Source organism: Parus major, chromosome 1 (assembly GCF_001522545.3).
Source record: "Parus major isolate Abel chromosome 1, Parus_major1.1, whole genome shotgun sequence".
In the NCBI taxonomy this organism is placed as follows: domain Eukaryota; kingdom Metazoa; phylum Chordata; class Aves; order Passeriformes; family Paridae; genus Parus; species Parus major.
In genome coordinates this window covers 4,534,716-4,550,421 of record NC_031768.1, presented here as the reverse complement: position 1 = coordinate 4,550,421, position 15,706 = coordinate 4,534,716, and the positions used below count along the sequence as shown (strand labels likewise).

Sequence of the window (15,706 nt, the reverse complement as noted above, 5' to 3'; positions counted from 1 at the left end):
GGCTGCATTTAGCTAGAAATAATCATTAAGTAGTCATTTTTTAATTTACTTATGTGGTCTTCCTTTTTATCATTTACCATCAGCCAAGCTCTGAGTGATGCAGAACGCTATCTCTTTTGTTATTCTCTCGTTCTTGTACTCTGAAAAATATTCTCTCTGAGTAAAGGCTTTTTAAATAATTGTTTTTAGAGGTAAACACATTTAAAGTGAAAAAAATGCTGTAGGTTTGTACTACAGTTATATCAGAATCACTATACCAAGTTCTGTGTACAGCACTTCCAGATATATCAGGTAATTAATAGATGTTACCACTAGCTACCAGTAGATACAACATTAAATAGAGACTTAAACCAAATAATCTTCTGCTTCAAATAAAAAGTAAATGCTAGTAGCTCCCACGGGAAGCACTATTCTGTTCTTAACAGAGGAAGTGCTAAAGGCAAAATCTCTTTTTATACAATTTTTCTTCTCAAAAGTAATACTGTAAAACTGTGACCCTCTTTCTGGTAGTGTCAGAAAAGACATCCTGATTCATCAATGCATGAAGATGCTCTGAGGGTGTTCCTTATGTCTGATTTCAGCTGCTCTGAATGAGTTAGAGATGCCTTTTCATGCAGTTACAGACCTATGTTACTGCTGAGTCTCTTCTCTTTTGAGGGATTTATATCTGGAGTCTTGTGCTGCCATTCACACCCTGTTCCAGCAAATCTACAAGGGCAGAGTTAGTCTTTTGGACAGGAATAATTCCAGTGAATCCCAGGTGAGGCTTCTCTGTGTGACTGCATCTGTGCTCACCTTCACTGCCTCAGGGGCCTGAGAGAGGGAGAGCAGCAAATGAGGCTAAAAACTGGGTCTTGGGACAAATAGTTCTGATCAGAGGGTAGAAAATTGTTTTGAATAACAAATTAACATAAGTGCTTGTTCTGCAAACCTGTAGATTAATGATGGTGATTGTTTCTCTGAAACAAAGGAATGTCCCATTCCGTGTGCATGCACATACATGCACTCATCTTTCTGCTTGCTTTTCCTTCCTTCTAGCTAAAATTTCAATTCTTTCTATTTTAATAATTCAATTATTTTTACTTTTCTTGTCATTTTGGATAATTGCTGTGTCCATGGTAGTTTCCATTAGACAATTTCATGTTCCTGTGGCCAGCCTATTATGTTCCAGCCTAAGCCACTTAGAGGGAATGCAGAAGTGTGCAGGATTGACTGAACACCAGAGATGAAATCCTGTTAATTCCTAACTGTGCTATGAAATAATTGTGACCCTTGGTGGCTTCCAACACCATCCAAGAAATGCTAATTGCCAAATCACTTACATTCACTGCCTCCATTGTCTCTGAGGGTTTCCTTTCCCCTCACTTTGCACGGCTTTTTAAGCAAATTCCTTCACCTCTGATGGCCACATTCAATCATGCATCGGGTCAAAACACTGGCACTGACTGCTGCATCCCTTGTGCACATCCACACACACACCCTGCACTTTTTTCCTCTCTAAACCATCACTTCTCAGCCAAGGTCTGCTCTGAGCTCTCTTTCTGCACTCCTGGTACCTCTCTGGCCCTTCACATTTGGCACTTCCCTCCACACACCTCAACCAACAGTCCTAGTCCAAAAATTGTTAAAAAGCCACCTTTGTGTTCACCCTGATTACCTATTATACACCTGTAAGGGTAAAAATCTGTGAAACTCCTTGCCAAATGATGTTGCAGATGATAAAGATCTACCTGATTTGATGGGGGATAAATAAACCCTAAGAAATCCCTCTGGATTTAGGGAGTCCTGGAGCTGAAAACAGTTGTTGGCTAGGAGATTATTAGTGGGAGGTGATGCCTCTCCAGGAATTGGCTCCTGGCTGCTTTTGAGGCAGTGACATTGTGCTAGAAGGATCTCGTGCCTGATTCAGCACACATCCCTTTCTCTTCTCTTACCATGCCTCACAAATAGATTTTATTGTCTCTATTCATCATGGCAATAAACTTAATAATTTATGGATCTTCGAAGAGATCTGGTCCAGTCCCTTCAGTTGTGCTGTCCCTTCTGACTTCTCATCCCTGCTTTTCACAGTTGAATGGATTGTCACTAAACCAAGCACAAGGCCTGGTGGTGGCCAGGCTGCAGGGAGGATCCAGGGGACAGGATCTGGGTGGGTTTATTTCAAAGGTCATGTCCTGCGGCTCTCCAGGGTCAGAAAGCACAACACCCCATTATACAAATCCTTTCTTCGTGTGTTTCACTCCTTATTTTCCAGTTAGGAAACTCATGTTGAATAAACTCTTCTTTGGGTAGAGCTAAGAAATAAACTCCTTTTCTCAGCCCCTAAGGAGGAGTGGAGGTGTTGGCTGTGCCCCTGGATGAGTGTGGTGCTACTGGAAGCCACCTGGTTTTGTGCAGCTAAAGTGACTATCCAGAGCTATCACCTTCTTCTTCCTCAGCCTTTTGGTCCCAGGATCAATAACATTTTCAAAGTATTTTGGCACACATCAGTCTCAGCTGCTACTGTGATATTTGTAGGCTTTGAGTGCAATTTGTCTCCTGTCTTTTTCCTGTCCTGTTCTCCTTAACCTCCATATGCTCCACAGCTGCAAAGGGAGTTTTTCCTGCTCTGAAAGGCTCAATACAACAAGAGAGAAGAATAACCCATTCTGTTGGCTTTGGCAACTTTTTGAACTCTGCTGTCTCTGCCAGCTGGGAAACCTGAGGACAGAACTCAGTCCTTTGAAGATAAAAGTGGTGATTACTGAAGATTAAACAAAGGCCTGGTTTAACATAAATTCCATGCATGTTTCTTCCATCCTATTCACAGCAAGGACATTTGGGAATTCCTCTGGCTGGGCTTCCAGACTGAAGATGTTAGATTTCTTAAACCTTGTCCCAAATACATTCCCCCAGTCTTGGAGCACAAAACTGCCTAGAGGGCTTGTGTATCTAAAGGCTACAGATATTCCACAGTAATCCTGTCTGCCATTCAGCTGGAGAAAGATATGGCAAACTTCCAGCTGGGGACAGAGAGGAGAGAGAGGAAAATGAACAGGGAAACCAAGGGCTCCACTTGGGTTAAACACAGTGAGGAGAAGCAGTGCCTGCAGGTACCTGGGGACAGCCAGCACTCCTTTGTCTAACACTTCTGGGCTTATGGATAAAACCCCTGAAAGAATTCTCACATGATGGTTTTCTCTTCAGCAAACCACATCCTTTGTTTTTCCATTTTGTGAATAATATTGGTGATTCTGCACGTGATCAAAACACAAATGCTGCTCTCTTCTTTGAAAAATTACCTTTTACTGCAGTGTTTTGCTGATCCACCACAAGCACAGAGCCATTGTGCAGGTAGGAAAGCACTGGGGCAAATGTGGAGTCATCCACTGGAAACTTGGGATCCTGCACGGTGATTCTGAGCCTCACAATGATGCTTCCTGCTGCCAGGGATTCAATTTGCACTTTCAGCTTCCCAGATTTGTACAAGGCAGAAATGTTGGGTGGAAATGAATTTTCAAGCTAAGCAATGGGAGAGAAGCACTGACAATTAGGGAGCCAACAGGTACCTCTTTAAATATTTATATAAGCACAAGATAGAAGATGCTGTAAAAAGAAAAGTTCCAAAGTATTTCATAAATCTTATTTTTCAGTAATTATTTTGGCACAAAGTAATGCAAGTCTCCTTGCAACCTTGCTGAGAAGGACTTGGGGGTGCTGGTGGATGAGAGGCTGGACATGCCCTGGCTGTGTGCACTGGGACCCAGAAACCCTCTGTGTGCTGGGCGTCACCAAAATCAGCGTGGGCAGCAGGAGAGGGGGGAATTCTGCCCCTTCAGGTGAGACCGCACCTGCAGAGCTGCCCCAGCCCTGGGCCCAGCACAGGGAGCACCTGGAGCTGCTGGAGAGAGCCCAGAGGAGGCTCCAGGATCAGAGCAGCTCTGCTGTTAGGAAAGGCTGAGAGAATTGGGATTGTTCAGCCTGGAAAGCAGAAGGCTCTGGGGAGACTTAATGGTGACCTTCCAGTACCTGAAGGGAACTGACTGGAAAGATGAGGCAAGAGTATTTACAAGGGCCTGGAGTGACAGGACAAGGGGGAATGGCTTCAGATTGATAAAGTTAGACTCAATATTGGGGAAAACTTCTTCATTGTGAGGGTGGTGACCCCTGGAACAGGCTGCCCAGAAAAACTGTGGATGTCCCATCCCTGGAAGTATCCAAGGCCAGGTTGGACAGGGCTCTGAGCAATTTGGTCTGGTGGAAGGTGTTGCCCATGGCAGGGGTTTGGAACTGGATGATCTTCAAGGCCTCTTCCAACCCAAACAATTCTGGGATTATATAATTCCATGATACCTTTGTAAACTGAATCCATCTGACCATTGGTCTTACAAATCAAGTTCTAAATTTTGGCTGAAGGGAGCAGAATTCCCCCTGGCCCTGGCTGAACTGTCCAGGTAAGTGCATGCAGCAGAGCATTGATGTTATCTCTCTATGTCACACATGTATTTTATTTCATTTACATGTGTGGGCATGGCTTTAGTTCCCAAGTTCAGCCTGCAGCCGAGTCCAATAAAAAAGAAACCTCAGGATGAGAGACAAGAAAAAATGGGGGCGGATAACTTCAAAAAACATGTTTGAGACAGCTCAGCTTCAAGGCAATATCACAATTACATCATGGTTAATTACCAAACCAGTGAGCAGTCACTCCAGCTGAACTAATGGCATTACTCTGACCATTGAAGCTGGCACAGTGCTGTCAGTATTTGAGCTGTGCAGGAGCTGGCAGTTTTACCTTACATGTCTAGAAGGCAGCTCTTGCTTGAGCCTTTTGTTCCTGCATACACCTCAGAGCGTGCCTTTGAGCACGAACTGCAGAGCCATAAATCAGCACAGCTTTGTTCCCATTCAGTCAGAGCTTGCTCAGAAAGATTCCTACAAACAAGCTGTTTAGCTGGTCTAAGCTCACATCAGGGTAGAGAGGCAAGAAAATGAGAAGAATCCCTCTCAGGGGGATGTTGTGCTCACAAACACCCAAGGAGGCAGAAGCAACACAGATGGGCAATGCTCCTTTTTCTTCCCACCCCAATGAAGCCAATCAGCTCTGCATTAATCACAGAGAAGACTCATTCACCAGAATCTTCCTGCACAACAAAAGTGAACAGTTTGTAACTGTGGGAAATAAAACCATGTGAGGAGGTTCAGCTAGAATTTCTGTTGGGCAAATGCCTGTTCCCTGCTGCCCGTGAACTTACAGCTCCATTATTGTTTTGGGTTTTTCTCTTGCATTTAAATTCACACATGATTATGAGTCAACCTTTGTTTTGGGGAAGCCTTGTTTTGGATGGAGATCCCAATTCCTCTGTAGAGGCCCTGTTCTGTGCAGAAAAACTGTAGGAGATTGCTCCATATGAAACCTCCTCGTTTTTTGGGAAGCTGAGAGCTGGCACCAGACTTGATGACTCAAGTTTTGTTTCTGGCTGCTTGCACCTGCCTGTGGACAGTGACCACATGTAAGCAGGCAAGGAATGAGGCTGGAGAAGAAAGCCTGATCCAGATACCTTTCCTGAAAGAAGAGCTTTGAGAGGAGAAAGACATTTATTAAGCAGGCTGTGCTGAAATGAATGCCAGGAATGCCATTTCAATAATCAGCTAAAAGGCTCAAGTTAATTTACTTTGAGTTTATTGCCAAATTAAAGATCCAAGGAGAGGAGCCCCTGTTGCATGCCTGCATTTCTAATTCCTTCACTCTTCTGTAGGGGAAAATTCTCAGTGGCTTCATTCCTAACAAGGCCAAGGGCTTGATCTGTCTAGTCAGTTGAATTTTGTTGTAATTATAAAGAAAAGGTCACAGGAAATAGTATGCTAATTTTGAAGGAATACTTCACCCAGGCATAAAATTCTCTATTAGATTAAATAAATTTTACATTGAAAAAAATTTATATATATTACCCAGAGGTATAGTCAGTTTACCTCTGTAAGCAACAGTCTTGAAAATTCCTCATATGCTGAGCTGCTGGAATTATGGAAATCATCAGTGAAGTTGTAGTTGAGAATCCTCATAGTAACATCAAATATCTTGGCCTCTGTAGGACACAACATTAAAACACACCGACAAAGTAGAAAAGGATTCAGCTAAAATTGATGTACCTGGACCAAAATCTCAGCTGATGGAAAAAAGGAGGACAAGATTGAGAGAGTTTGGTATGAAATCAAAAACATAAAGCAAATAGGCTCCTGCAAGCTTTTGATACATTGAGAAGATGCACTTCTGTCGGGTCTAAAGAGATATTTTGGTGCCTGATTGCAACTGAGTGAGAACAGGGTGTACATATATTTTATGTGTGGGTTTACACATTACTGGGCCTGGCCCTACATAACTCCTGCCAGGGTAGAATTGCCCATGGGCTCATCTCTGGCCCACCAGTCACAGTTTTTATTTATTTATTTTCCTGATCTTGGTAGTGGGGATAGTAAATATATTCTTAAACTGAAAATACAGCAAAAAAGCTGTGCATGCCTCTTGTGTGTGAGCCCTGACAGATACTGTACAGAGCACAGGAGCCAAAACCAAGAGCCAAGGAATCTCTAACTGCTTTGTCCTGTATAAACACTCCATGGCTGTTACTCCTTGGACTGATCCTTGGAAAGCTTTTCTTTTTCTCAAGGGCTCCAGCTCCATACTCTGAAGTTCAGCCCTCTCTTTTCATAACCACTAGACCTCCTACTTTCCCTCCACAAAGAGAGTAATTTCCTTCTGACCCAAACTGGAGTCATCCCTCATCTCATCAAAGGGAAGGCTCTTAGGGATAAACATCAACAGCAGCATTCCCTCCGTGGTCAGTAATAAATAGTTCACTGCCTGCTCTTTGAAAAAAGGAGAGATTTGTTTCCTTGTTTGTATGGAGGCTTAGGAAATAATTTAAGACTAGAGAAGAAGCAAAATTATGTTTGATCAACACACTAGGGCCTCAGGAAGCTCCCACCACCAGTTAATTGAACAGAATTGGGCAGGTAGTCTGCAGCTTTCTTACTCAATCCGTGTAATTCTCTTTAATCCTTTATTCAGCAGAATCTGCCCTTCCTCTGGGCACTCTTGTTAGCTCAGCTGAGCCCTTGACAAACCAGTTGCCTGGATTTCCCACTGGCCACAGACATCAACCAGGAAAAAATGAGGCCTTCTGGGAGATGGGTGACAGCAGAAAGGAGTGCCAGGCACCAAAGAAATATTTTTTTTTAAAAAAATAATTATAGCTTAGCCTGATATCTGTAATAGTCTGATCAGCTCCAGCACTCCTTTATCAACTAAGGATAAAGTTCTGCTGTTTGATATTCTGGGTTGGAAAAATGCTGGAGTAGGTGAGATAAAAAGTGCTGAAGAAGGTGGAAAATGTTGTTCAGTGTGGACCAAAGGATCATTGCTAAACTGCAAGTGAGTGGGGATGGAAGGAGGAGAAGGGAGAAGATAGAGATATACTATATTATATATATGTATTTTAAAGTGTTTCTTTACCTGTTTTAACATTTTGATGGGAGATAATGATTTTCCCACAAGTTTCATAGCTGATCTCTACTGAATACATCACACCTGCTTCCAGGTGAGCCACATCCATGTGCATTTCCTCTGTCTGCAGGTTTTGCACAGTTTCATTGCCCTTGGACACCCGGACTTGGAAAGTGTGGTTCAGAGTGGGAATGACAAGCCAGGACATTTCAAAGCTGTTGCTGGTAACGCTGAGGATTCGATGGTTTATAACTGCAGAGGGATCTGTTGCAGTCCCAGGAAGAGTTGACATGGAAAAAGCAACATTTCACTTTTAAAGCCTTGTGCTGTTCCAAATCCACTACAGACAAGCACTTTGACAGTCAATAGGGAAGGGTTCTCTTTTTGTCAGGACAGAATCTGCCCCTCTCACACTAGCAGATCCCCTCATCTATGACCCATCCCACTGGGGTGACTGGTTTAGTGTTTAACCTTTTTATTTCCCTTTATTAATTATTTATTAATTAATTATTAATATGCATTTCTGTTGAATAATAGAATCACAGAATAGCTTGGGCTGGAAAGAACCTTAAAGATCATCCAGTTCCACCCCCTGCCATGGGCAGGGACACCTTCCACTGGAGCAGGCTGCTCAGAGCCACGTCCCACCTGGCCTTGGACGCTTCCAGGGATGAGGCAGCCACAATTCCTCTGGAAAACCTAATCTCCTCCAAATCTTCACTCACATAAATAATCAGCCAGTGAGCTACAGGTACAAGCAACAGGACTAAGTTTGGAACAGTCACTCTGGGCACTCTACATGTGTTGACACCTGCTTCACCTCCTGTCATTTTAATCATCAAAATGCACCCATTCAGGCAAAGGTTGCCTGGATTTATCCTGGAACCCCCTCCAGCCCCCAGCTAACAGAGGCTGGGGGAGAGTGGTGTGCAGCACTTCACCTGTTATTCCACTCTAGTCCAGTGCAATCTTTGTCATGCCAATGGGGAAAGACAGGGCCCTTCAGAGATGATTCCTGTCCTGGGAGGAGGAGTTGTTAAATTGGGTAGGATGAGTTGCCCTGCAGCAGAGCTAGTCTGTCTGGCTGGAGACAGAGCCCAGACAAGACACCTCTGCTGGGGAGAGCTGGGGCCAGGTGAGGTGAGCATCACACCCCCTGCTAACCCAGAGACCATGGCATGCTGCTGCCAAAGCTTCAAGTTTTTCATGCTAATGGTAGACTAAGGAAAAAAGATTATTTTCATAAACTTCTTCAATAGAACACAATTGTTTCCAGCACTCTGGGCCAGGTGGCTGCCAAACACCCCAAAAGCCTTTCTCCCCTGCAATAGAGGGGTCTTAGTTTAATTCCTCTGGCTTCAGCTTCCTTCAGAAGTTGTGGGTGAAAAACAAGAATATCCAGCCTGGCTCTCTGAACTCCTAAAGAACAGCTTAAATCTATTTCCTCCCACAGAAGAACAGGGTGTTGTTAAAAGGGTTGTAATAACTCCTGCCTGAAAGGGCTGCATCGCCCATGTAAACACAAATCTACTGAGGTTTGTTCCCATCACAAATCAAGAAAACATGTATTAAAATCCAAGGTTACTTACAGCACCCAACATCTGTAGATTGGTTGGTTATGGACAAGAGATTTGCTTTCCTCGTAGAGGGATAACTAGTGCCAGTGTTAACAGCATTTACTGAAATTGGAGTAGATGCTGCAATGCCTAGGGGAAGATCATATTGTCAAAGAGTTAAGAGTATTGCTAAGAAAGCAAATCCAAAATAATGCCATTCATGTTTTCCACATTAAAAGCAGCAATAGAAGTAATATAAATAGAAAATAAAAGTATTATCATATCACAAAAGCATAAAGTAATACATTATCGTAATTTTTGAGATTAAGGGATTGTAGAATTGTTTTCTAACTAAAGCATCAAATCTGCAAGCAGTTATTCATCTCATTATCTTAAAGCCTATTAGCAGGCCCATTGATGTCTGTAAGTATCTTTTGCTGAACTGGTACCACAAGGAATTATTTCAGCCAGTGCCAAACCGCTTGCAGCAGAGGGCTCAGCAGCTCAGGGTGGGCTCATACAACCACTGAGTCTGGGCTGCAGTCAAAGCAGGAAAGAAGAGAATGGCAGAAATAATGTCATTAATTGTTTTTCAAGAGGCTGGAGAGGTGCACTGACAAAAAGTGACTTGCTCTGAGAAGCTGTAGGGTCTGAAGTTTTATGTTTTGGCAGGTGAATGAAGACAGCTGAGGGTGAAATAGAGGACAGAGTGAGGGACTGTGAAATGAATAATCTGCATTTCCATCAGAAATAGGTAACATGTTTATGTGGAATTTTGTCCCAACAGGAGGAGAAGGGGCTCTCACGCTCCAGAAATTCCTGCAGGTGACTCCTGCAAAGGAGCACAATGTCCTGCAGGAACATCCTCAGCACTTGCCAAGCTGAGACCAACATTTCTTACCTTCCTTCCTTGGGCTCAGCCAGTCAGGGATGACAGTGGCATGTTCATGCTGAGGGTGGCAGCTGTAATAACCCTCCAGGTTTACACAGCTGCTTTTCTCAGGGCAAGCGTTGAATTCAGCATAGGAGCATTCATTGACATCTGGGAAGAACAACACAATTTGCACAGGTATTGGGAGCAGCATCAAGATTGATCTGCACTGTGTGTAGGCCAGGCTCTGGTTATGATAAATAACCAGAAATCTGCAGATTGCTCCTAGAGCCATTCTGGATGTTATCACCCCATCACTTTTTACCCCAATTCTTTGGAATTAGAGGACAGTTAGGGCCAGCTCCTGCTTACGGGAGCCTGTAGGCTGCCATCCAAACCTGAGATGTCAGCACAGGGGGAAGGAGGACTACCCAGTGATTTCACTGAAATCTGGACTGTGAAAACACAGAATAAGAAGCACTGATAATGGAGCTTATGCATGCATTTCAGGAGTGAAAATGTTCAGATAACTGCAGAGCAGTAAGTAGACTGATATAATTTTAAATTAATGTATTGGAATGTTTATGTAACATTTTAAAAGTATGTAGTAATATGCTACAGTAATTAACAGACTATAAATATGACTTGTTTCATACAAGCTACTGGAAGTAACATGGCAACAGAATATATCTGCTCCCCAAGAAAACAGTCTTTCAAAGAGTCTGTTTAATACTACTAATGGTTGTGCTACAAATATGCACATATTTGCTCTTTCATCTGAAAAACTATGTTACTGGGGGAAAATAAATTTGAGGGTTCAGAAGCATTCCCTTCCAAACTACTCACTCCAAAATAATACTTAACTCTCCATCCTATAACAGAATGGTCAGGGCTGTGTTTGCAAAGTTTGCAAGATCCTCTGTGCAAAGTAATGGTTATATAAATGAGATCCCAAGCAAAGAGGGATGAAACCCCCTGAAATGTGACAGGATTACAATCAGTGACCTTGCACTTGTGTGTCAATCACTTCATACACTCGTTTCACCATGGCCTTCAGGGAGGAGGAAACCTCTGCCAGAGGAGCTGGCTGCTGCATTCCCAGGAGAAGCTGAGAGGCCACTGTCCCAGCGTAGATGTCCCCACAGTCACTCTGGATGTGGTGCACAGAGGCATTCAGGGGCTGCAGTGCTCCAGTGATCTGGAAAACAGGGCAGCAAACACTGGAGCACCTTGGTCATTTCCCAGCACATGAATTATGCAGTGGTTATTATCATAATCTGAGTGTAGGAAGAAATTCAGAAACCACAGCAAAGTGGTACCGCTTGGGCCTGTGTTTATGGTGAGTTCTTATTTTCACATTTCACAACAGATTTATGGTACAGAAATGCCAAGCTGCAGGGAGTGTGGAGCTGATCTCAAAATGCCTTGGCAGAAGGAGTAACCCAGGAAGAGGTGGGAAAAGTCCTGCTTTGAAAAGTCTCAGTGGATTACAATACATTACACAGGCCCCTGCAGTTTGGCTGCAATAAAACTTCCCAACACTTCTCTGAACTGCTAAATGGACTGCTGGCAAAGGGAATAGAAAGAAGAAGAGGAAAAGCAACAGACTCAGGATGAGGGGTGGGATTAAGAGCCACAGAGAGACCCCAGGCACACCAAGCCATCCCAGCTGAGAGTCAGGAATGAGAGAAGGGATCTGCTGGTGGGCTGAGCATTGAGAGTCAGTGGAATGGACAGCAGGACACTGAGTAGCAGCTCCTTGAACAGCTTCACCTCAACTCCCCATTTCCTAAGCGTTTGACTCCCACATAGCTTGTTTTAAACCAAGATACAAAAACCTTGGTGGATCCCTTGGTGGGTTCAGCCCCTCTGCTGCTACTACACAGCAACAGGACCAGGGTTTTTTGCTTTTTTAGGATATGAGAAGGGCAAATCAGATAGGAGGAAGAATTACACCCATGCTGTTATCATTTCTATTCTCCTGCCCATCAGTGCCAGCAGATTATGGCAGATAGGTTTGTCTTGGAAAGGCTTAACTTAAAATTCTGTATCAGGAAATATCATGTTTTGAGGGGCTTGAAGTCTGTCATAGGCCCAAAACTGAAGTGAGAGCTGGAGCAAGCACTACTTAAGCAGGAAAACCTCCTTTATTTCAGTATGTCTCTAAATTGTCCTTGGAAGAGACCTGAAAATTTGCTAAAGAAGCTGATAAATCAATGTTACTTGAATTGCTCAAGGACTCAGCTGACATTCAGTAATCAGAAATACAGAAATAATCAGAAATTGGGCCAAAAAGCATCAATCTGGCAGAACAAAGGGTGAGCAAAGAGTGGCCCCTGAGGAACAGAATCATGGGCACAACGAGGGAAGAGTGTTTGTACATACCACAGAGTGCAAAAGGCGGGAATGATTCAGAAGGTGGGGATCCACCCGGATTAATTCATTAAAATCCATTTTCACAAGCACTGTCACGTTGTACCAGAACATCCTCCCTGCAGCACAGGAAATAAAACAGCCAAGTCATCTGAGCTCTGGTGCTAGAGAAGGCGACAGAGCTTCAGGGAGGCTCTGAGGAAACAAAGCAAGATTTAACTTGGCAAAATGTGAGGGGCCTACGAGCAGCCACCAGCCAGGGCCTCGTTTGCCATATGCCACAGGCAGAGGAGCCAGCAGAGGAGAAGGAGCCAAGGAAGGAGCCAAGGAAGGAGCCAAGGGAGGTTTGCTGGACCCACAGCACCCACACACCACTCAGTGCTCACGGCTGCAAGCACTGGAGCTGAATATCCTGGAATCCATCCAAAGCAGATTCCCGTATTTGTTTCAGGAAGAGCTATGGTAACAGATTTCCTGCCCACTCCTACCCTCAGGAGGGAAAATTAAGGATATTTCTATTAGAAGCAAAGTTGAATTTATCAGTAACATACCCTCTGGCATGGGATCCACACAGCCTGCTCCTTTGGATGAGCTGCAGCATTTTTTCAGCCCTGGACATTCAGTATCGAACGTGCAAGGATAATCAAATATTTCCATATCCTTCACTGGACAAATACCAGGTCTTGAGGCAAATACACTGGATCTGTTGAGTGCTAAGTAACAAAAACATTTCTGAGAACAAAAATACAGAAAGTTGTTTCCATAAAATTGTGATATTTAATTTATACCAAACACCTCCTCCTCATTTTACAAGCATGTCTGTTCTGAGTTTTTAATGGGAAGAAAACAGCAGCCTAAAATATCATTATTTCGTTTCAAAGGTGTAAATATTCTCAGATATTTCTCTTGTCCATGAAATTTCTGTTGCAGAAATTTTGAATTTCTAGCTTTCCATTAATAATTATGGATGGCCTCATAGTTAAGTTTCTAAATGTGGAGACACTGAGGAACCGTGAAACAGAAAATGTTCCTGGTGTCAGCTGTGACTAATCCAAATAATATCTAATGATCAAAGAAAACAGGTACTGTGCAAGATAGAAGTCAAGAACTTTCATTTAATATTTTTGGCACAAATTTAACCTTAGTTGCACTAATTCTGTTCCAGCTGGCCACTCCCACTCCAGCCCATCCATGCCAGAGAGGGCATCTGAGGCAGGAGGTTGCAGGAGACAGTGGTTCTGGGTCAGTGCCAGCACAAAATCTCTTCTATGGAGGAAAAAAAAAGATATTTCCAAGCCCTATAAATTCACTTCTTTTACCCACACTCTCAAACACAGCTCCAAGTAATGCTCAGCTCTGGTCTTTCTAAGCAACCTGAAAGAAATTTCCATTCATTTTTGATCCTTTACTGGGCAATTAAAGTCAGCCAGGAGAAAAATGGACCTGATTGTTGCAATAGAAACAGTTGTGGTGCAGGAAAACCACGTTTGACGTAATAAAGCCCATAGCAAGTGAAAGATCCACTGCAAACTATAAATCTATTATGAGCAGTTCTGTGGGTTTACAATTTCTGTTATGCCAAGGCTCTGGATGAGAGCAAATGTGAGGTTTCTGAGAAGCAGGAGGGGATATTGAATCTAGCACTTTTGGCCTCAGCAAAGTAAGTTTCTTAGCCAGGGAAATTGTCTTGGTTAACCAAGACTTAAACTGAATCTACAAACCTTGCTGCCACATGCACATTCCAGATCCTTCTCTCTCTGGGGCTGGCACTACAGGTGCTTCCCCCAAACAGGTCCTTTTCCTAGAAATATCCCTCTTGATTTCCAAAGCCACATTAAGGTGTGATAGAGCCTTGGCTGCTCTTAGCTGAGTCTCACACACATTCCCAAATGATTGCTCCTTCTCAGCCTCCTGTGCAGGGATCTGAGCAGCCCCTCACACTGGATTTTGCACAAACACAAACACCCTGTGTTGGAAAATTCCCTATTCACCCTGGTTTGAGCAGGTGGATCCTGGTCAGCTGGACCCAGGCATGGAAATTCCTCCAGCCCTGATATTCAGGTGCAGTTCAAGCAGGCTTGAGGTCCAAAGCAGGGGTTTTTTCTCACCTGTGTCTCTTTATTTTTTTTGCTGTGTTTAACTGCAGTGTAAATGGTTTAATGAGTCACATGCAGTCTCAGAAAACACTATTGAATCCTGGCTGGGTGCCACAGCAGCCATTTATCTGAAATCAAAAGGTCATCATTTTCGGATCAACGGAAACAGAGATGGATTCACTTCACATTTCTGCCTAATTGTACCAGATGCGCTTTGGAAATTCAATTTGTGCCCTCCTCTTCAATCATGCTGGGGACAGTCACCTTCCAAGCAAACAGTGAGGAGCAAGCCAGCCAAGTCCTCTGTCATTTGGATGAAGTACAGGCTTTTCTCCTCCTTTATTTCCACAAATGTATGGAAGCAGAACTGCAGCTTAGCAACCGAAGGTCACTTGCCAGCCTGCCTCTGGACATCTGCTGGGTCTGCCATCACTGCAGGATGGGGCAGGAGATTGATGCTGAGGGACAACATTAGCTCAGCCATAATCCCCTTCCTCTCCCTCCTTCCCTCTGGAAGGGGCGGATTCTTCCAGAGGGTGTGGTGGACCCAGGGACCAGCACCCTGCATTTGTCTCAGGTATCAGAAGGTGGAGACAAATCTATGAAACTACAGAGAAAGCTCCTGGGAAGGTCTGTTCCAAAGGCAGGCTGACAGTTTTCATCACACAGCCCTGGTTTTGGGGTCTTGGAGTGTTGGTAAACTTTACTTGCTCAGGTGGACGTTTTCCATCCTGTTTGCCTCTCCAGGGGTTTAACTGGGATTTGTGCTGATCCAGAATCTGACAAATATTTAACACCCTTCCTGGCTGTTACTTTTGCTTTGGAGGGGAGAAGGCTGAGGGGGATGTGATCAAGGTTCACAAAATCCCAGAGCTGGGGAGCAAGGTGAAGGCGGAGCTGGTTTTCACCAGAACCCACAATGATAAAACAGGTGAAAGAACTCACTTCTTTACCCAAACAGGAGGGAACTTGTGCAGTTTGTCAGCACAGGGAGTGTGAAGACAGACAGCTTCAGTGGGCTCAAAAAGGGACAAAGCAATTCCCAGACAGGATTCCCATGGATGGATGGGAATTGTGGCAGGGATGCTGATAATCCCATTTCTGCAGCTGCTGGGGGCACACAAGGGACAAAAACTGCAGGGCAGCCAGAGCCACCTGCTTCTGGGAGAAGTCCCACAGGACATTCTGGCACCTTCCCACCCCAGGCTGATCCTGCAGTGCTGCCCAAATGTGACACCACTGTCCCCTGGCTTTCCTGAGGCAGCCGAGCACGGGGACAGCAGTGCCCCAGCTCCTGCTGCTCTGGTTACAGTCAGCATGGGAACATCTG

At 44.1% G+C, this 15,706-nt stretch overlaps 1 protein-coding gene across 1 annotated transcript in view; it reads right to left on the bottom strand.

Annotated features, from left to right (window-relative positions):
- The window catches only part of UMODL1 (uromodulin like 1), a 41,541-nt gene that overhangs the window by 21,720 nt on the left and 4,115 nt on the right, over window positions 1–15,706 (bottom strand). The window contains exons 2-9 of the mRNA XM_033513969.1: window positions 12,832–12,993; window positions 12,293–12,399; window positions 10,913–11,105; window positions 9,938–10,078; window positions 9,070–9,186; window positions 7,490–7,744; window positions 5,950–6,062; window positions 3,282–3,501 (exon numbers count right to left, since the gene is read on the bottom strand). Of these exons, the coding sequence (XP_033369860.1) occupies window positions 3,282–3,501; window positions 5,950–6,062; window positions 7,490–7,744; window positions 9,070–9,186; window positions 9,938–10,078; window positions 10,913–11,105; window positions 12,293–12,399; window positions 12,832–12,993 (1,308 nt within the window). The remainder of the gene's footprint in view (window positions 1–3,281; window positions 3,502–5,949; window positions 6,063–7,489; window positions 7,745–9,069; window positions 9,187–9,937; window positions 10,079–10,912; window positions 11,106–12,292; window positions 12,400–12,831; window positions 12,994–15,706) is intronic.